Source organism: Callithrix jacchus, chromosome 10 (assembly GCF_049354715.1).
Source record: "Callithrix jacchus isolate 240 chromosome 10, calJac240_pri, whole genome shotgun sequence".
NCBI classification, from domain to species: Eukaryota; Metazoa; Chordata; class Mammalia; order Primates; family Cebidae; genus Callithrix; species Callithrix jacchus.
Window position 1 is genome coordinate 51,004,468 of NC_133511.1, and position 22,992 is coordinate 51,027,459.

At 35.5% G+C, this 22,992-nt stretch overlaps 1 protein-coding gene and 1 pseudogene across 1 annotated transcript in view; one reads left to right on the forward strand and one right to left on the reverse strand.

Moving 5' to 3' along the window:
• Nucleotides 1–230: 230 nt before the first annotated feature.
• TYR (tyrosinase) overlaps nucleotides 231–22,992 on the reverse strand; it is a 112,126-nt gene continuing 89,364 nt past the window's right edge. The window contains exons 4-5 of the mRNA XM_002754705.5: nucleotides 11,507–11,688; nucleotides 231–770 (exon numbers count right to left, since the gene is read on the reverse strand). Coding sequence (XP_002754751.1) covers nucleotides 544–770; nucleotides 11,507–11,688 — 409 coding nt within the window. The 3' untranslated portion in view covers nucleotides 231–543. The remainder of the gene's footprint in view (nucleotides 771–11,506; nucleotides 11,689–22,992) is intronic.
• Nucleotides 1,449–2,200, forward strand: LOC108593902 (chromobox protein homolog 3 pseudogene; annotated as a pseudogene).

The following is a 22,992-nucleotide window of genomic DNA, read 5'->3' on the forward strand; positions in this document are numbered from 1 at the left end:
AAATCTTGTCAGAGCTATGACAGGAAAGAGCTGAAGGTTGTTTTCTATTTGAAGTCCATAATATATTTTGGAGCAGAAATGTAAAATATAGGGAAATACCATGCTTTCTGAAGAAAATAAAAATGTGTTTTTCAAGCCTAAAGGAGTTGTTAAAGAATTGTCACTGTTTTCTTAAAATAAAGATGGGGCCAATAAAAAATACATATTTCTAAATAATCAGAAGGCAAAAATCAAAATTATCTCAATTTTTTAATAAGAGCACTTTAATTCAGATACAAGCAACAGTTCCTCATTACTAAATAGCATCCTTTCCTTAGAAGTAAGGGCTTAGGGGAAAATGTTAAAAGGGCCGAGTGAAAACAGCAAGACAAAGACAGGTGTGTTCCACCCGCGTTGGAAGAAGGGTGCACCTTGTATTAGGTCACAATTTTGCAAATGGTCTTTACAGAAAGATACCAGCAGATATCCTCTGGGAACCTGGACATTACTTTGAGTTAGTGTGAGGTCAGGCTTTCCAGCCCTACTTTATTGCCTAAGCCTTTTTTACACATGGCTCTGATACAACAAGCTGTGAGAATCCTGTTTCTCCATGAGGAGTGGCTGCTTTTCTTCAGGAAGCTCCTTTCTCTTTTGACGGCACAGAAAGCTGACGAGCCCTGCCAGCAGGGCAGTGAGGGCAGCCCCTACCATTGCCGCCCCAAGTAGCCATGACCAGATCCGACTGGCTTGTTCCAAATAGGACTTAATGTAGTCTTGAAAAGAATCTGGGTCTGAAATAGAAAGACATCCCATTGTTTTTATTAGTGTTAGCACTGTCGTTGTTACCACTATCATCCTCATCCTTTCACAGTCCTTTGAAATAGACACCTGGCTTTGAAGGCCAGCTCTGTTACTTACTAGCTCCAAGAGCTTAGGAAAGTTATACCCAATATTCCAAAGCCTCAGTTGCTTCATCAGAAAAACAGAAAAATAATACCCCCCTTGTTGGAAGGTTTGTATATATATAGATAAATCTGTAAGTGATTCAGTACCTGGTATATAGTGTGTACTCAATTTTAAATGTTACCTGTGATTTTTCCATCTCCTCCTGTAAAAAGCATCTTGTAACAATTCCAGTTATCAATGGAACACTGTTATACCATTAACCATTCACTAATGCAGTCTTTTAATTATTTGACAAACATTAACAGTAATGTTGGCAAATGCTCAGTAATCTTAGAAGCCTCCCTAGAACCCCAGGGCATTTGAAAGATCTCTGTATTCATAGAGGTCACAGTCTTAAATCTCCGAACAACAGATTTTGGCCTGCGGCGCTATCCTCTGTACCAAGGCTTTGGGGGTGAGGGGCACTCTTGGTTTCTGGGCTGCAGGGGCACAGGTGTGGGCCCTGTGGCAGCGCCCTGGAGAGCGGACATTCTGAACCACTGGGCCTTTGTTTCTCCTCGCGGATGCATAGACCACGAAGACAGTGCTGCCTGGTGGCTGGTGGCTCCTGGCCTTAATAGGCCTCAGGACACAAAAAGTCTAGCCTGGAGGGGCAGGGCTTAGAGGACCTGATATATGTAAGAATAATAGTCCTTCAGATCTGCCAAAACCAACCACCACCAACCCCCGCCGCCCCCACATAAACTCAGAAGCCTTCAATGAAACTACATTGCAACATGTAAATAAATAAATAACTTTTTAAAGTAAGGAAAGAAAAACAGAATGAAAGGGTAAAAAGTCAAAGACACAGAGCCTGAAGAACTTGTGGAAAAATTACTGCATCCAGGTGTAGCGAAAGGCAAGGTGGAGTATTTCCTGAAGTGGAAGGGATGTCAGATGTTAACAGTACTTGGGAACCCACAGAAAATTTAGATTGTCCAGAGTTAAGTGAAACATTTAATTCTCAAGAAGTTGATTTTACAAAAAAGATACAAAAAGAAAATCTTTATCGGACACTGACTCTAATGACAGCAAATCCAAGAAGGAAAGAGATGCTGCCGACAAAGCTAGAGGCGTCACTGCAGATCTTGATCCTGAAAGAATAATTGGTTCTATAGGCAGCAGTGGAGAATGGATGTTTCTCCGGAAATGGAAATATTCACAGCAGGCCGCCTTGGTGCTGGCAAAAGAGGCAAATATGAAGTGGCTCGAAATTGTAATTGCCTTTTACAAAGAGAAACTAACTTGGCATCCTTGTGCAGAAGATGAAGCTTAATAATTGCTTGCATTGTGTCATATATATAAATCTGGATCTTGGCTTTTAATTTACAAGTGGGGAGAAATAACTGCATTCTAATGAAAATCACTTTTGATATGTTCATTTTAAAAGTAGTATTGGGAGAACTGGGTTTTGTGTGTGTGCTTTTTTTTTCATTAGTACCACTGGTTACTTTGAACAAATAAAAGCTTTCTGTAGTTGCTTCCTTTATCATAAAAGAACATTTGAAATCATAATGTATTATTTCCTCTGCATTAGAGAACAGCATTTCTAAATGTTGGGGAAAATTTCCATAGTCGTTACTCAGTCAGAACTTGTATTTAGTCTAAGGACCATTCTGGGTTTTCTGTCTCTCTCTCTCTCTCTCTCTCTCTCTCTCTCTCTCTCTCTCTCTCTCTCTCTCTGTGTGTGTGTGTGTGTGTGTGTGTGTGTGTATGCATAAATTTCATATGTGAATTTTCTTGTGTGTTGTTGTTTTTAAACATTCACCGAAACAAAAATCATGGGTTGGCCCATGTTTTTGAGATGTCATCAGTCTGAGCAACCTAAGAAATAAATCACATCAAGTTAAATTCAAAATTTTCCATACCTTTCAAATTAAACAGATGATTCTATAATTAGTTGGACAGTTTAAACTGAATAATTTAAAAGCAACCAGATAAGAATCCCTATCTATATCTTTAGTCATAGAAATGATCAGTTTGTTTGCGAAATTCCTAAAAGGAATAATTATTTCACCACCAACAACATCCCCAACCAGATGAGGGAACTAGACAGATCCTGTTGTGTTTTAATTATCTAAACAAGACTTAGCTTAATGGACATTTAAAGATTCCTCTAAAAAGCCATTTCTTGACCAAAAGTTGAAATCTGTGTGCTATATTGACTGAAAGGTAATGATTCATGGAATGTGTACGACTTCCTTTATAAGAACTCAATCAGATGGCTGGAGATGTTGGCAGTTTAGAACCTCCTGCCATCAGTGGGTGAACAACTTTTATCATATATTGACTTACACATGTTTTCTTTACTTTAACTCATTCCTTACATGTAGACTCCATCTTTTCAATATTTGGTTTGCTGGTTTAGCAGAGGCCAGGAAAAACAATAACTTTGTAGTCATCAGAATGTTTTCCAATTGTATATTGATTCCCTTATTGTAAATACTGGTAAGTAGTGGTCAATAATTTTATGTTACTTTAAAAAAGCAACAACACGTTGACCACATATATTTTAAAAATAATTCTGAACAAGAAAAAATCTTGAGCCTTCTGATTACTTATATTGCTTCAAACCATGAAAGAACGTAACACTGGGAAGAGAGAGCATCCAGTATGTTCCTGGCTTAGCATTTCCTCCATTACTATACCTATCACAGTATATTTCAGTTATCTATTACATGAATTTTTTTTCTATTAAACTGGTTTCTTGAAGGCCAATAATATGTTTTTATCATTGTTATAATTCTGGAATCTGGTGCAATGTCTGAAACACACATGAGAGAATTAAAATGTTTACTGAATGACTGAATGTGTTATTGGACCCAGAAGATATGATGAAGGGATGTCCCTGAATGGCAGCTGTGGAATGAGAAGGGGAGACCTACACAAAAAATGTCGCCCAGGGGAAAAATTTATAAATCATCAATATTTTAGTATGTTATGAGGTGGTATTTACAGTTCCCTTTAAAATTTGGTATAAACAGTGATGGGTGCTTTAAAATAAAAAAGATAAAGTCTTAATTCCAATTAAAATATAATGTAAGAAAACAAATGTAATCATAGCATACTATTTGGTTGAACTGTAAATAATATTGTAGTAGTAAAAACAATGAAATTCCTAGATGTGGATTTGCCCTCAGATATGATCATACTATACTGAGAAGATGGAGTAAAGAAAATAGAAGCTGTAAGAGAGTTAAAGTCATTAATATGAGGAACTCCAGAGATAAACTTGATGTATAATAGGTAGTAATATTTCCGTTACTTAGAAATACAATGCTAAATAGCAGAATAAATAGTTCAAAGGGTGCTGATATAGGGGCCTAAGCCTTTGGTTATAAGACTTGGAGCACTCTCTGGCTTGTAAAATAACATGTATCTATTATTTGAAAAAAAACTAAATTAATTAAAACATATGCTTAACATCTTATTTATGTGTATGTGGAAAATATAAGAAAAATCACAATAGAGACTAAAACAGCACAACAAGTGATCGCTCTAACAATAGGCTTACAGGTGATTTTAATTTTTGTGTTCATTATTAATTTTCCAAAATACAAATGAATGTCTTTATACTGATACAATTAGCATGCTACTGAAATGGTACCTATCTGAAGCAAATAATTGATGACATAACTATATATCTAGAAAATCCATAATCAGACAATACATATTTAAAAAATAAAATACTGCCAGATAAGGATTACATAAATTAAACTTCCCTGTACATCAATAATTAACCCAAATATAAATAAAATGAAAAACATATCTCATTGTCACAAGCAACTACATATTTAAGGCACATAGCAGTTAAGGAGAGATGTTTAAACTTTATGTAAATATAACTGTATAATCTATTTAGGAGACTATAAAATTGGAGTAAATGAGGAAGTCTGTACTTAATATCTGTTCAGTAAGAGCAAACGGATTCTCGCTAACAAAACAATTCCTTTATAGAAGATGCTCACTATAAAGTATATAGAAGATACTTATGTAGAACATACACAGAAGATACTATACATTTGTTTTTTGATATAGCAGAAAAAAGAGAGTGCATCCTGGGCTTACCTTGCAGCAAGTCATGGCTATGTGACTCAAGTCTAGAGCAAAATATATATATATATATATATATATATATATATATATATATATATATATATATTTCTTTTTAGAAACTTTGTGGGAAGTTCCCTTAAAAAGAAATATATATATATTTTTTAACACATATATATATTAATTTAAATATATATTTCTTTTTAATTAAGAAATATATATATTTTTAATTTAAATATATATTTTAAATGTAAATATATATATTTAAAAAGAAGTATATATTTCTATAAATATATATATTTATATATAATTAAATATATATAAAAAATATATAATTAAATATATATATAAATATATATATTTATAGAAGTATATTTACAAAGAAATAGAATATATATATTAAAATATATATGTATATATTTATATAATATATATTTATATTTAAATAATATATTTATTTATATGTATAAATAATTTTATATTTATATTTATAAATTTTTATTTATATATAAATATATTTATATTTATAAATAATTTTATAAATATTTATAAATATATTATTCATAAATATATTATGAATAATATATTTATTTATAAATAAGTATATATTATTTAAATATAAATATATATTTCTTTTTAAGGGAACTTCCCGCAAAGTTTTATATATATAAAGAAAACTTTGTGGGAAGTTCCTTTGGAAAAACAAATGCGTCTTTGATCATTTACCTTTTCCTTTCTCACTAGCTAGAATGCAGACAAAATATTGGTGAGGCCTTATGAACTGTATGATCCAGAGTCAACCCTACACCTTGGAAATTACTGTTTTTAATATATATTAAAATTATTTTGAAAATGGGACTATAATACCTAGCTTAGATTACTGTTAGTGGCTTCAATACATAGTACATTTAAAATATCCAACAAAAGGCAGGATATATACAGGCTACGTGATAAATATTTTCTTGCTTGTTAAAGGCTTGGCTCAAGTGCTTTCACAGCTTTTAAATACTATTTCTAGGCCTGTCCTGTTCTCCAGCGTCTGTTATTATTTCTCCACTTCAATTCATTCTAAGTCATCTCTATTTTTACTGTTACCAAGGGACTGTCTTCAAAACACTTTTATTTCTCACTGGCTTTAAACTAAAATTCAGACTTTCTAAGCTATCCACTTCTGAGCCCCAACAGTGCATCTTTTTGTTTTTCCCCATGTTATAATTTTTCTATCATCTTTCCCTGTGTGAAATTCTGTCGTCCATTCTTTTCAGAATAATTATGTATATTTTTATTTGTTTTATGCCCTATCATTTCCAAAGCGCATTAACATGCCCATTTATTCACAAAACACACATAAAGTAGTTAGGGACAATTACTATAAGAGTTAGGAGTCTACCTACAGTGATTGAACTAGACAATGTATGTGTAGCCCTTTGTACAATGTCTATCATATAGAAAACAATTTACAACTGCTGTTGATTCTTATGACAAAATAATAATTTCATCAATATTCAACTAAACTAGCTTCCAATAGGAGTTTTTCTTTCCAAACTTGCTGCAACTGCTGACTCAGCTCCATTCTCTCTTCTGATTCTCAAACTACTTTCTTTGCTGCCTTGTGACATTTGACACAAATGTCCATTTATTACCATATTTATTTATATATATATCTTACTTTCAGGTTTGTCACAAACCCTCAAGAGAAAATACTGTGTCTTATCTTTCATTCACCTATTCATTTATTTAAAAATCACATATTCACTGAGATACACTACCTGCCCGGGGGCACTCTGTCTCATTTATCTTTTCACCCTCAGCACCTGGCAAGTAAACAAATCATTTTGAGAGTAATGTTGTTCTGGTGAAAATATGTAAAAGATACAAAGAGATCATGGAAAAGAGAACACCTACATCGGTCTGTGAAGTCAGGGAAGGCATCCCAGAAGACTGTCCCATGGAGTAAAAGAATGAGTTAGACTTTGAGTATATAATGTTGATGGTAACACATCCTAGGCAGAAAGGAACAGCATGCACACAGGTATACACGTAGCCAAGCAGAGTTATTGAACAAATCCATGAATGATAGAAGTTTCATCAATTTCCATTGGCAGAATGGGACAGTGCAGTTCCTGTGAACATTGTTTTCCTTTCTCTTTTTGAAATCAAATTTCCAGATCTTTTGTAACGTATGAGAAGAAGGAAGCTCTCAACAGAGAGCTTTTCTGCTATGCAGAAAGCAAGATTACATTTATCACCAGTATTGAGGCCACAACCCTTCATTGCCAAAGCTGTCTGGTCTCACCTTGTAAATTAGTTACCCATACAAGAAAATCACCTGCTACTCAATTTTTTAAAGAATCACTAAATTTAATTATAAGAGAAAATGTTTGATAAATGACAGACATCAGCTGCCTTTTTACAGAAACCACTTAAGTATTTATAAACATGAGTACCTGGATGATGAATCATAATCCTCTTGAACAAAATTATATCAAGAAATTTTAAAGAATTTGTTGGTAAGCTTAAAATTTAGCTATTAATAGAGATAAATTTTAAACTCATCGAAAGTACATCAGAAGCAACAATATGGAAAAATTCATAAAATAGAAAATAGGCAATTGCAGTTACTTTAGCTGTTTTGTTTTGTTTTGATTTTATTTGCTTTGTTTTTAGAGTAGAGTGTCTCTGTGTTGCCCAAACTGGCCTCACACTCCTGGGCTTAAGTGAACCTTTTGCCTCAGCCTCCCGAGTATCTGCTGTTGCTTATTTTAAAGTCAAACTTCACTAAAATGAACTTTCAGAGATATTTTCAAATTTACTCTAAATGCATTGCAAATAAATTTTGTTTCTTTTAATTTAATTAGAAATAAATACCTCCAAGCCTCTAATATGACTCATTGAGCCTCCTCTCCCCTGGCTCATCCATGAAATTTTATTGCCTTTGTAGTAAAAAGTATCCGTTTGGTTACTAGGGAAGGAACAAAGAGGCGGAGCCTATGTGTAGAAGATGATATGGGGGTTAAAGGGAACCCTTTTCTCTGTGCAGTGATGGAGTGATGTAGTTTTGGATTAAATATTTGACACTTACTAGCTTTGTAGTTTAAAATTAATCACTGTATCTTTCTGATTCTCTATTTACTTACCTGTATAACAATAAAAATCACCCCTCCATAGGATTTTAAAAATTAGCTTAGCTAACAGTTTATATGCCGATATTCTATTGCATTAAGATCTGAGGGCCAGATACCACTTTTGAGTTTCAGGCCTGTGTATCCAGCTTCTCAGGAGACACATTTACCATCATATAACTTCATTTCACTGTGTAACAAAACCATAAATGTTCTCCATGTATTTCTTTGCTCCTCTTGTTATTATATCAGTGAATTGTACTACCATTCATCAGTTTCACAGACCGGAAAGCATAAAGCCATTCCTAATCTCCTGGTATATAAATCATTTGCCAATTCTGTAAATTTTGCCTTCAAAATAATGTCAAATTATTTCATGCTTTCTATCTCCCTTCCTTCCACCACCACTGCGATTTAAACTATCTTCACCTCTTCTCCAGACTTTTATAATAGAATTTCCCTGCCTTTCTGCATGTGCTTTGCAGCTGCTAAAATGCTTTCTCCACACTGAAGCTGTGATAACCTTTAGAAAATTCAAATTTGATTATAACCTTCTTAAAATTTATCAGTGACTTGCATCATTCTAACAATATGGCCCAAATTTATCATGCCCTCCTTTTCAACTAGTTAATTCTACCTGTCATATTGATGTCATCTGAAATATCACTTCATCAATCCCTGGAGATAGGCATCTCTCTAAATAAATGACTTTTTAAGCAAGCAGTTGTTTAAGATATTTCTCTTCCATTATAAAATTTGTGAAGATATTTAACTGAAATCTTGTCCCTTTCAATTTGAAAGAATTGAAATCTTGCTCCTCCACATATTGGTTTTTGATTTTGGGAAAGCCACTTAGATTCTCCAGGTATCAGTATCCTCACCTCTATCTTGGAAGAATAATACCTCGTATATGGTTGATTAATAACGTGTATAAAGAATAAACAACTTGATACAGACACATAAAAAACACCTGGTATGATAGAATACTTGAAAAGTGTTTTAAAATATATATCCAAGAATTACCTGAATGTTAAGAGATGTCGCATTTTTTCTACCAAGTTTCACTTATATTAGTTAAGAGGAATGACACTTCATGATAAATATCACTTACACTCAATTTGATTATTTATTTCAGTCCATACCAGATCAATGTGATGCTTAGAATGGAGAAGCTTGCAAGATAAACTCTGATTTTGGGGGTTTGGGGGAGAATAAAACCCAGGAAAGATTCATACATAGAAAAAAATACTATGTAACTCTGGGAAAGGTGTGATTAAACATGCCTATGTTTAAGTATAAAATGATTTTTATATCTGAGAGTTTGACAAATGGAGAAACAGAGTCAGAATTCAGGCAGAAAAAAATAAATAGCATATTCAAAAGTGTGAACCCATAAAAGTCTAGCATGTTTTGGAAGTGGAAACAGAGACTAAATCATAAAATCCTAAATGGAAAATCTTTGAAAAATAATTACCAATAAGCTCCTTTCCTTATGTACTGTGGTTTTCATAGAAGAAAGGGAGGGCATGTTACTTGAGATGTACAGGAAGCACCTCCTCTTACCACACTTCCACCCTTTGCAAAATTCTCTGATCTTAGTGATCTTAAGATTTTCCAAAAACTGATCTTCTTTGTCAGCTGTGTTAGCATTTAGGTTATTGGCTATAGTATTCAGATAAAGCAAAACAGTTCAGTTAAACGCATTATCTTTTCAATTAATTGTCCCTCAAAGGGCAGAACAAGGTTGATAACCTATAGGCCCTCCTATTAGCCCCAAATTGTATATGTACTATACTATATACTAGGTAAATGGCCTGGGATGATTTATTTACACTCTTTAAGACTCTATTTCCTTAGAGTCTTAAATATGAAAAGGAAAAAGAAGTAATAATACCTACTTCATAGAGTAATTATGAAGATTTAAGGAAATAATACATATAGCACATTGAGAAGAGTTCCTGGCAAATAAAAATCTTAGTATGTGTTAACTATTATAAACGGAGTCAACTTGCCTTCTTCATGTCATTTTCCACTGTTCATACTACTCAAATAGAATAATTCAGCGTTCATAAATATACTGTACATTTTCCACCTCCATTGTTCTTGCTGTTCTTTTAGCCTAGCTTATTCCTGGCCCTTTTCTATCTCACACCTGCCTACTCATTCTCAAGGCCTTGCCTTCTCTTTTTAGGGTGAACCCTTCAGTAGTTATGGCTGTCTTTTCAGCACTGCGATGGGATTTTCTTTACGACTCTTTTACTGCACATAACACAGCCTGATGATTTTTACTTCCTTGCACAGTTGTCTCTCTTCTACACTGGAGCTTCTTCAGGTCTAAAACTATGCCAGTCATGTGTTACTGAATTCGAGCACAAGAGTGAGAAAGTAAAGTTTCATTCATTTGTTTATCTTCTTTTTTTTTATGTTTCATGACTTATCAGTGAATACAGTGAAACATCAATGCTTGTTGCATACCTCCTGCCCACAAGCCACACAGTTTTTGATGATGGACCCTTATGCATTAGGTGAATTATAGTGTGGTGAGATGAGGAGGACCTCCTAGAATTGAAGTCTTGCTCCTCCACATATTGGTGTTTGATTTTGGGAAAGCAACTTAAATTCTCTGGGTATCAGTGTTCTCACCTCTATCTTGAAAGAATAATACCTCATATATGGTTGATTAATAATGCATGTAAAGAATATGTACATAGTGGACTTTCTGATAGAGGGAAACACTACGATTCATTCCTTATTTTGTCAAGAAGATACTGACATGGTTCTATGCAGGAAGTTTGTTTTATACTGATATCTTCTATTCAGGAATATTGTTTCATACTGATACCTTCATCATAGAGCAATTAACATTATAACAGCTATTGTTATTATTAACTATGCCTAAAATCAAGATTTCAGCAAATTTGCTTGATAACCCTAGCAAGAAACTCCCAAAGACAATTCCAAAACTGCTGTATGTTTACCGTGTTTCACACTGTACTAGGCTCATTAATATATCATTCTTACATTAATTATTCAAGGTGTTCTGATCCCAATATTTTAGGTGAATAAACTGAGATTAAGGGATGCAGAGAAAATTTTCCAAGATCCCACTACAATCAGTTGATAGAGTCAGGGCCTCAAAACCCTTTTATTTTCCTTCTGATTCTACTGTTCTTCCCATGGTTGCTATTTACAAAACACCCTATGTTAAGCAAAATGAATACAACTTTAAAGATCCTCAGAATTTGATTCCTGTGATAATAAACTGGTAATAAATTAAGGATTATAATGCACTTTCCCAATTTAAAGGGTTCAGGAACACCATTGTAGAAGGATAAGGTTTTATACTATTTCAAAAGAAATTGGTAACACTAGATTCAGCAATTCCTCTGGAAGAAAGTAAACTTTACCTGAATCTTGTAGGTAGCTGTAGTCATAGCCCAGATCTTTGGATGAAATAAAGAAATCGCCATTTCTGTAGAGTGGTATAAAAGGAACCATGTAGGATTCCCGGTTATGTCCAATGGGTGCATTAGCTTCTGGATAAACTTCTAGAAGAGGGCGATGCCTTCGGAGCCACTGCTCAAAAATACTGCAGAGGAAAGGATTATTCAGACTAAGAAACATTTTGTGTAAAAGAAATATTTGGAATTGTTAAAGTAGAATAAGGCATCTATTAAAACCCCAAGACATGGAAAGATATTGAATATATTCTTTATACTTCAAAAATATTTTGTAAAATATCAATTCATTCTTTCAGGCCTTGAAGAAGTTCACTCGTTTGAAAAAATATTGAGGATAGCTTTGAAAACATAATTTCTTAGGAAGTGAATAAAACACATTGAGTTTTGAACCTTCAGAATGCTGAAAAATAAAGGTAATTACTGGTTGAGGGACAGTTGAGTCTTAGTTGTAAATTAAATATATTGCTTGTCCCAAAGAAAGTTAGACCAGAGAAAGAACATATAAATTAAATTGGAAACGTTACTGGAATTTGGTCATTTTTCTTGGTTCTGGGGGGAGGCTTTCCATGATTTAAACATTTATGTTATGGTAAGTGAAGTGGAGGCTTAATGATTTTTGATGGGAGACAGAGCTTTCCTCCAATGATAGTGGTTTAAAAACTTTGTTTCTCAGCATTTTCTGAAGGGAGGGTATGACCATATGATCAACATTCTGCCAATTGGACATATTCATTCCTTCAAAGTCATGACTTCTAAGTCAAGAAGATACTGACATGGTTCAGTATCTTTGAAGTCATAACTTTGAAACAGAGATAGCGACACAAAGAAGCAGGGACAATCAAAATCCATCCTAGAAATGGGCATTGACAGTTGCTATAACAATATTTAAATCTAAATTTCAGGGGCAGCAGCAAAGGAATCTGCTGCTTAGGAAGTGCCCTGTGTTCTATAGCATGGTTTTGGTGGCTACCTTAGCTGATGTTCTTCTCCCCCATTCTAACCTGTTTCTGAACATGCTGCTCCACAATTTTGTGAGCTACCCAATAGCCTCTCAGCACATTCTTCTCCCATGTAAATCAGCCAGAGTTAGTTTCTGTTTCATGCAACTAAAAACTCTAACTAGAACAAAAGCTAAAAAAATTAAAGGATTGAAAAATTCCAGTAAAAATGAAGTAGAAACTCAAGTTGTAGGATAATTTATAATGGGCCATTAACAATATGACAAAGGGAATGGCTTTGCACTATCAGCTCATATAACATAGAAGAAAGAACACAAAAATTGGAGTTGCAGAACTCTCCTTGCAGCCACGCCCCATGTTTTAATATGGCTGTATAACTCTAAGCAAATCACTAAACATGGAGACTTAGTCTCCTCATCATTAAAATGGAGTAATAATATCTGTCCTACCTGTTTCCAACATGATATTTTTTATTAAAGCACTAAATAGGTAAGCTATCGTTACTTAGCTCTACATTTTAAGCTAGCAGGTCAAAGATTGGTACATGGTAGAAAAGGTGGTATTGAAAAAGAAGAGTGGTCATGCCTCAAACACAATGAATAAAATTTTAGAAAACCAGTTTCAACATTTTGAAGTACAATAAAGAAGAGAACAGGAAAGCCAAATGGCAGAAGTGGTGATCATCTTTTCCATGACAGGAAACAATTTTGTTTATTAGAGGATCCGAACTTCAAAAACTTGTGGTCAAAGTTGGTTTTCAGCTGTGAATTTAGTAAGGGATCTTCAGTCCATTGATAAACACTAAAAGTCTAGTTCACGCAAACCCAATGTTTTCTAAATCAGTTCAATTATTAAACAAATATTTACTGCGTATATACTGTAGGTCATGTTACACATAGATCTGTATAAACATCTGAGTTGTATAGGTTGCTACAAGGAAGATTTGTAAAATTTTATAATCGGTTTGATCTTCCTTTTCTTATTCTACACAATGGGAATCATATCTATGTCATGAAGCTAATGTGAGGATTAATTAAAACGACACAAAATACGTAGCTTGACAAATGGTACATGAAAGCTATTATCTGCATTACAGCTCCTCTCTCCTCTTCTTCCCCCTCCTCAGTATTATGGCTATACTGAAGAAACTTTAAAGTTGATGACATATAACATATGCTGTAATAGAAATGCCAAAGCCGTGTATATGTGAGCAGTGCCTTTAGTAAATGGCCATTATTATGACAGGCAAAAATGAGAAATTACAACATTTAAGAAGGTTAATTTTTCTGTACTTCAGTTTCCTCAACAGAAAATTTAGAAACTGGCTTAACAAATAACCCCCAAATTTTATTATAGTCCTATGATTTTATAAATTAGTCCTTTTGTTTTAACTTCTATGGTTTTCTTTGCTTCACAAATTCAGTACTTGTTATGTAAAACAGAAAACATAAACAAAAAGGAGAAAAGAAAAAATCACATGTACTTGCTCTATGCTTTTGTTATATCTAGTTTTAAAAATATGCATATACAACATTCTATATGTATTTTACCAGAAAAGGAAATCATATTACAAATAATGTTTTAGTAGACATTTTATTTGTACTAGCCCATGTGTTTTTAATTGGTAAATTAATTTTTTTAATGAGAAATAGGCTGTCTGATAATTCATGTCCCCACCACCCCTGTCAAACTTTGACTGATTTAGGAATAGCCTGCTCTACAATGAGCCACTAGATAAGGGCTTGAGGCAAAAATTGTACCTTTGTCAATTGAGGAAAATTACTCCTATAGTTCAATTTATAAATAATCTTGTTTCTGCCATGAAATAAAAATTATTTACCTAAGTAGGACAAGGACATCAATTCTCAGCACCAAAAGATTTAATGGATGAAGCCATTAATGTGCTCACCCACCTTATCAACCTTTTCAAATGAAGGTATTAATCTTGATTAAGTTCTTCATCAGTGATTCTCAACATCAGTTAATTTCACCAAACCGTGTCTAGAATAGCTCACATGGGAATACTGATGTTTAACTTAGATAATTACATTGACATTTTGGAGGAGAGGGTTGGGTCATCTTTTTAGCAAAACTTAATTTGAACTGAATCTAGATAGTTTTCTGAAAATCTGAGTAGCAGTGAAATTCGCAACAGAAAAATTAGAAAAAGATAAATATGACCACAGATGGAAATATGGAGAGGTGTGTTTTATAAATAAAAGCTGGCATGTGACCTGTTTTCGGGTCTGACATGTAAAGACTCTGGTCACTCTTATCCTTAAAATAAGAAAAAACTTAGACAAATTAATTATCAACAAATTTTCTTGGACCCAGGAGAGAACTGAAGTTGCAGGGTAAACTACCATCCTCAAAAGTGGAGAGATGGGTTCATCCAGAAGCACACAGCTGAGATCTGTTTACTAGAAGCAGGAGCAGCTGTATTCCTAAAATGGTGGGAACACTGAAACACTTTGATGAATGGCTGGAGACGGAGTCTAGACTAGTGATGATAGTGGGAAATCCCTGCGGGCTGCTGTCTTAGGGGAACTTCCATATGTTTGGGGGTTTTACCTCCAGGAACTCCACCAGGTTTTTATGGTAAAGACGTGAGAAAGATCCTCTCCTTGCTCTGTCACAGGGAGGAGGAGAATGGCCATTGTGAAATATGCACAGGACATTCTCCATATCAAAACCCTGTGAGCCAGGGGAAATTATTGTTAGAGTTTTATCCCAGTTTCAGGAAGAGAATTCCTTTCAATCCAGCCTCTTTCAGTCTTCCTGTCTCACCTAAGGGGAAGTAAATATAAACCACAGGGGTCAGATAGAAATACTGCAGCCAGGGAAGCAAACAGAGGGGCAGAGGCAAAAAGTAAAAAAAAAAAAGCTGTACTGTGAAGATCACAGCCCCAGTACACTGTCTCACTGAAAGACTGAGATTTAATTAAAATATTTTGAACACTTCCAGGTTTCTCATACTTTACCACCATCCAACAAAGCTCTAGTATAATAACAGTGGATTACAGCTAAAAGAGCTGAAAGACATAAACCGTCTCTAAGGTGGAGTATATACGAGAACCCAAAACCAAGAATAGAGAGAAAAACAAAACACTAGAGAAACTTGAGGCCTCTGATCTCAAAACTGTAACAACTACGACAAACATTTAAACATTGTCCAACTCCTTGCCAGATTAACATAAATCTGTACACTTTTTATGTAAAGGCCCATTTACCTCAGTTCCTTTTACCTAATAAAACATATATGGCTTTTAGTTAAAAATTACAAGGCATGACAACAGAGAAGAAAAAAAATCTGAAGAGACAAAGCAATCATTAGAACCCAAGTCAGATATGACAGATTTTGGAACTATGAGACATGGAATCTGAAATAATTGTGAATAATATAAATTTAAAATAACTATATATAATATAAAATTAATAGAATAACATTTCTAATAGAAAAACTTAAGAATATGCATAAAAAGCCATGACTAATGTAAGCAGAAAGATGGAAACACTAAGAAAGAATAGAAAGGCTAGAAAATAAAGAAGACTTCAGCAGTGTTGTATATACCACTGGACTTGATATGGCCAAGAAAAGAATCAGTGAGCTTGAGGCTAGGTTAGTAGAAACTTCCCAAACTGAAATGCAAAGAGAAAAAAAGAATAAAAAATCATTAAGAATTGTGGGATAATTTCAGAAAAATATAACATATGCATAATTGGAAAGCCAAAAGAAGAAAAAGTAGGCACAACAGATGAAATATTCCCCACTAAAGGGAATTGGGGATACTTGAAGAAATAGCAGGCTCTATGGCTGGGGTAAGAATTATACAAGATGAGTATTGAGTGACTCACAGTGCCATAAAGTAAGGGTATGTTCAGCCAGGTGCGGTGGCTCATACCTGTAATCCTACCACTTTGGAAGGCCAAGGCAGGTGGATCACGAGGTTAGATGTTCAACACCAGCCTGACCAAGACAGTGAAACCCCATCTGTACTAAAAATATAAAAATTGGCTAGAAGTGGTGATGGGTGCCTGTATTCCCAGCTACTCAGGAAAAGGAGGTAGTGAATTGCTTGAACCTGGGAGATAAAGGTTGCAGTGAGCTGAGATGACGCCACTGCATTCCAGCTTGGGTGACAGAGCAAGACTCTGTCTCAAAAAAAAAAAAAAAAGGATATGTTCAAAGAAAGGAAAACCACCCACAATGTTAGAGATATATTAAAAGGACAGAGAAGTCAACTGAAATAACTCCTAAAGGCTAAAGCTGGAAGGGTTTGAGCCACAAAACAAAGTTGTATAAAATAAATATAGAGGAGTCTATGCAGATATAATCTATAAATATACAAATTAATACATGGATGGAAAGAAATACATAAATCTATAATGCAAAAGAATTCATGTAATTATGTAGATACTCTGCCTTGAAGATACTACATATAACTTCTCACTCACTAAGTATGGGATTCACATAGTGACTTCTTTTCAGAGAGTAGCATAAAGAAGCATGGTGAAATCATTTAACAGTTTGAGAAACTTGATAAACACTACCTCTGCCAGGTGATCAAAGTTAACATTCACAATGGCAAGTCATGTTAATAGCATGGCCCTTTTGGGGTGATAGAGGTGTGATAATTTCTCTCTACCCGTCATAGGGGTCATGACCAACACTCCCGTAACAAAAGATTAACAAGAGAAAAGCATAATAAATTATTGAATCAAAGTTTTATATGTCATAGGAGACTTCAGAAAAGAAGAACTAAAGGCCCACGGAAAATTGTCTATTTTTATACTTAGATTTTATGCTATGGCCAGTGATGTAGAAATTTGAGTGGAGACTCTGTGCAGCAGTCCCTCCTCCCAGGTATAGGGCAGGACCTTAGACATGAGGGTTTTATGACCTACTATCAAACAAGGTAGATCAGAGAATTTCTTTATGGCCAGCTGCTACACAGAAAGATGAGAGAATGTGATAGTAATATTTTTTAGGGTTTATGGATTGTTTTGGAAAAGAAGGGTTCTAGCTTTTATGATCTGCCTTGGGAAAGAGGGCGTTTAGTTTCTATGACTTGTTTCATGGGAGAAAGGGGCCAGAGAAGGCCAGAGACTTGGTTTCTGAGGCCTTCCAATTTCCTTTAGTTCAAAACACTCAGCATGCCAAGGCACCATATTTTGGGGTATGTTCTTGAGCACCTATCCACCTTTGATATGCTGTGAAGAAAATGTTGCTTTACCTCTATGGGTGTCCTTCCCAAAACACATGTCCTGGTTTAATGATAAGGAAAAAGTCAGACAAATATCAACTGTGGGATATAGTACAAAACACCTGAGCACTACTCCTCAAAGTTGTCAAGGTCATCAAAATACAAGGACAGTCTGAAAAAACATCAAAGGCAAGAGGAAATAAGGAGACAAGATGATCAAATGTAATGTGATATCCTGGGTTTTGGATCCTGAAGCAGAAGAAGACATTAGGTAACTACTAAGTAATCAAAATAAAGTATTGACTGTGATTGATAATAATTTAGCAACACGGTTCATTAAGGTTGATCAATGTTCCATACCAAGGTAAGATGATAATAATAGGGGAATTGGGTATGGAAAATGTGGGAACTCTCCATTCCATCTTTGTAACATTTTTACAAATAAAAGTAATTATAAAATAAACATTGATTTAAAGAAAAGAACAAACAAGAAAGTCTTAAGATAGTTGGATATTTGGGAACTGATTAACACATCTACCACCACCGTGACCACACATACAAAAAGCTATGTACACATATATAATAGACCTATTTATTCATTCAAAAATGGATGAATATATCCTAAACATAGATAATAACCTGGCTGTGTGCCCAGCATTGGTGAAGTTTTTCACCCTATTGTACTTGGAATCTAGTGGTGGAGATAGACACTAACTAGCAATTTCAGAAATCAACCTGTAGTTATGCACTGGCAAATATAGAAGAATGTAACATGGTAACAGGAGTTAATGGGGAAGCCTCATTTGTCTGTGGCCTGGATAAAAGTCTCTGATGGTGCATTCTTCAAGAGTTGAAGAATGACTATTTAGAGAAATGGTAGCAGAAAATAAATGTTATTTGTTGATTATTTCTATAATCCAGAGCTTTAGAGGAAGAAGACACACATGGTTTTATGTTTCCCCTCATTTGGAACAAAAGAGGACAGAAGCAGACCACTCTGTGCATCAACCTAAAAAATTACAGAAAATAAACTTGTCTTTGGCTTGTGCTGTCCTATATAACATTTGTAAAAAGCTTATTATTTCTTGCATTATTTTAAAAATTCTGAGTTGAAATGCCTTTCAACCCTTCCCTTCTGTAGTCATTTTCCTTGCTTTTCCACCCAAGATTCAGCAATCAGATGTTTATTGCATGCGTATTACCTATTATTTGTTGATCTTATATGGTTCAAACCACCATTCTGTAGCCACTCATCCTTTGCCTTTTCTAACAAACTTTTTCCAGGTGGTGGAAAAGGAAGTATTGCTCTCATTGTGTAACTCAGTACTGCTGTCCAGCCCATAGAAACATGGGCACAATCAAGTATTTGTCCAGCCTGTTGCTGGCTTTTCATAACTTTAAAATAAATTGTGATCAATAATAGTACATTTGATTATACATTTATTATTGTGTCTCTGATGTACTGTGGATTGTACATTTAACTTTGTAATGGCTTTGTAATAATCAGTCTTAAGAAAATGTTGACAAGCTCTGGTTGTTTATTTTTAGAAATTGAGGACATTCAATAAAAATAAAGAGGGATTAAAAAAAAGAAGTGGTAGCAGAATATTTCTGAAGGACAGAATGGAATTTGGAAAGGATCTTTGATGGGAAGCATCAAGCATCAAGTATCAAGTTCCTTGACAAATTCAAGGAACTGAAAATGAACCAACATATCTATGGGGAGCAAGGAGCAAAAAGCTCCAGATGAGGCTAGGAAGGTGAACGGAGGCCAAATCATGAAGGGTAGCAGAGGCCATGCTTAGGGAGATTTGCATTTTTTTTCTAAGAGAAGTAGAAAGTCACTGTTTGTATCTGGGATGGTGAATGATAAGATAAATGGATTATCATTTGTAAAAGGCCACACAGATTTCATTGCAGAGAAGGGACTAGGAAGAGTAAGAGTTGGTGGATACGCAGGCATCAAGGGGAATAAAGAAATCAGTGAGAAAATTATGTCCAGTTGAAAAGATGATGTCTGGAAATCCAAGCAGTATGACTGAGGGGCCGGATACCACAGATAATGCCTCGTTTTCTGGCTTATGCTACTGAGCAAAGCGTTTGTATTACCAGATACAGAAATCCCTGGAGAAGAATCTGAATAGGAAGTGAGGATGTTAATGTCATGATTCTGGATGTGCCGTGCTGGGCTGCAAGATGTTTTGAGACATTCCAGTGAGGGTGTCAAGTCATGAGCTGGAAATTTGGGTCTGGATTTCAGAGTAAGATTGACTTTGGAATTGAGAAGTCACTAACCTCTAGTTAATAACTGAAGCTACGGGAATAGTGAGCTAATGAAAATACAAGAGAATCTGTGGTTATATATATATATATATATATATATATATATATATATATATTTTTTTTTTTTTTTTTTTTTTTTTTTTTTTTTTGAGACGGAGTTTCGCTCTTGCTACCCAGGCTGGAGTGAAATGGCGCGATCTCGGCTCACCGCAACCTCCGCCTCCTGGGTTCAGGCAATTCTCCTGCCTCAGCCTCCTGAGTGGCTGGGATTACAGGCACGCGCCACCATGCCCGGCCAATTTTTTGTATTTTTAGTAGAGACGGGGTTTCACCATGTTGACCAGGATGGTCTCGATCTCTTGACCTCATGATCCACCCGCCTTAGCCTCCCAAAGTGCTGGGATTACAGGCTTGAGCCACCACGCCTGGCCTGGTTATATTTCTTAGATGTCATCTTTCTGAAAGGCCAGGACAGATGACGTGACAATCACATTGTCTTTGGGAACTACAGCTTGAGATGCCTCCAGCCTCTCAAATTTCTAGTCATTCGAAATTTATTGAATTGCAATTGTATAATAGCCCAGTGCTTTTCTATGTTTTCTATTCTTTTTTATTATTTGTTTCTTCATGTAGTACTTGTTTTGAAATACCTGTTGAAACAAACTTGTAATTTTTAAACGATAATAAGCATCTCCCTTTAAACTTAATCCAATCAAACTCTCTAAACCTCAGTATGCTCATTTGTAGAAAGGAGATTGTACTATCTACTTTAATGTAACTATGAAAACAAAAATAAAATAAGGGAGTGAGATGCCAACTAACAATACTTCAGGATAAAATGAAACAATGTAAATGATTGGCTCACTTCTGAAAAAGCAGTAGCTTATGTTTTCTTCCCTTCCAAACCCCTCATTTTACTGAGGGAAAATAAAATTCGCATCCAGTTAACTAACAGTACAGTCAAGATTGGAATCAAGGGGCCTTGACTACAACTCTGTTGCTAGTAATAGTAAATACCCTGTTCTCTGTGTTTACACAGGATGATGGGGGTTTCTGCAGTTGTGAGCATGCATATGCTACTACCAAAGTCTGATGTGTAGATTTTCTCTCTCTTCTAAGACACTCTGCTTGACCTTCATCTTGAATGGTAAGCTGTTTATCCAACAGACACCTGCATTAATTAACATTAAACATCTTAAGTGTTCCTTTTCTCAGAAGACTCAGGACTCACTTTATGCTCAAGGAGCAGCAAGGAATACATTATAACAAGATCAGGAAAGGCTATGTATTAGCATAATAAATACAACCAAGGAGATAATATGAAATCATACTAAAAAATAAAATAAGGCAGATAAAGAGGAAGTAGTGAACAACCAGGACTGAGTTAAGATGGGAACCCAGTTCTTCTGGCTGGCCTACCTGGGCTGCTTCTCTGACACTCTTGTGTTCCCTGTCTAGGTTTCTGTTCTTTCCTTTGTTTCTCTCCATGAGAAAGCTTCTGTCATTTTCTGACTAGATAACTTCCGTTCCTTTCTAACTAATGCTTCTGTTACTTTTTGACTCAGCTTTAAACTATGCAGATGAAGAATTTGTCAACAGAGTGGGAAAGGTACAGAAAATAGATGCTAGATTATCAGTTAAACAGGCTACTTATTTCAGAAATTCAGTATCACAATCACTCTTTTTTTTTTCACTGTGAGGGATTAAATCCAAATAGAGGAAGAGGTATTGTTTTCAAAGCAGGCACAAGAACATTGGGGGAGTATCAGTGCTGTCAACCAGCTGAAGAATAACAGCTTTTTTTTTTTCTCAGTGCCATGCACACAGTAGGTGCCAGCTATTTACCCAATAACCTTGAGTTTATAATCTAACCCAGAAAATGAAGTTAGCAATAAAGCAATTTCTAGAAAATAAACTCAATATATTGTTAAATCAAGGTTAGCCTAAAGCTGTCTCCTACATATTATAAGTTAAGCCTAAAGGTTTCTGTGTACATTGTGAACTATAACCTAAATGGAGTTGTAAGCAGACTATAGTCTACTCTTGTGCCAATCACCGAGTTTTGGCCAATCAAAGGCAACCAGCTGTTCAAACCATGTTCAAATAAGTCAAACACCAAGCTATAACCCATCTGATTCTGTACTTCCCTCTAATTTTTTTTAAATGTTATTTTTCTTTTTCTATCCATAAACCTTCTTCCACCATTGGCTGTGCTGGAGTCTCTGACCCTACTCTAACTCAGTAGGGTTACCTGACACGTGAATTGTTCTTTGCTCAATTAAAGTATGTTAAATTTAATTTGGCTAAAAATTTTCCTTTTAATAATATCTTGTTGAATATTTGATTCCATTTTACAAAAGAAAAAAACTGAGTCAAAGAGTTTAAGAATTTGCAAGCAGGGAGAGGACTCAAGATGGCGCTGTGAGAACAACCCAGGATTGGAGCTCTCATTGAATCTGCGGAGAGGTGAGTCGGAGCTGCAATTCCAGACTGATCTTTGTTGCCCACAGAACGGGGAAATTCCCAAGTATAAAGGAGACGCGGGACGCCAGGCAGTACCTCTGCCTGGCGAAGTGGGCAGCCGGGGTGGCGGTGGGCGGCCCTACCCAGCACTCCCCACAGGGCGCGCTTGTCTGGGTGCCCTGTTGAACCGGCAACCTGAGACTTGAGAGGGCTGGATTTGAGACTGAATGAGACTTGGACAGTGGGCCAGCCCAGGGGATTGCAGGGACAGAGCGTTTGGGATAGCCCAGTGGGACGAACAAAACTGCGATTTCAAACGATCCCAAACAGACGGTCCGAGACACTCTGTGGGGGAGGGGCGTCCACCATTACTGAGGCAACCTGCCCCAACTGAGATACACGCCCACTGCTGATGCAGCCTGCCGTTGCTGAGGCAACCCACTACAACAGAGAGACTCCGCCGCAGGGCGTGGCAGAGACCACAGCAGAACAGTAGAGCCTGCAGCAATAGGGCAAACCTCAA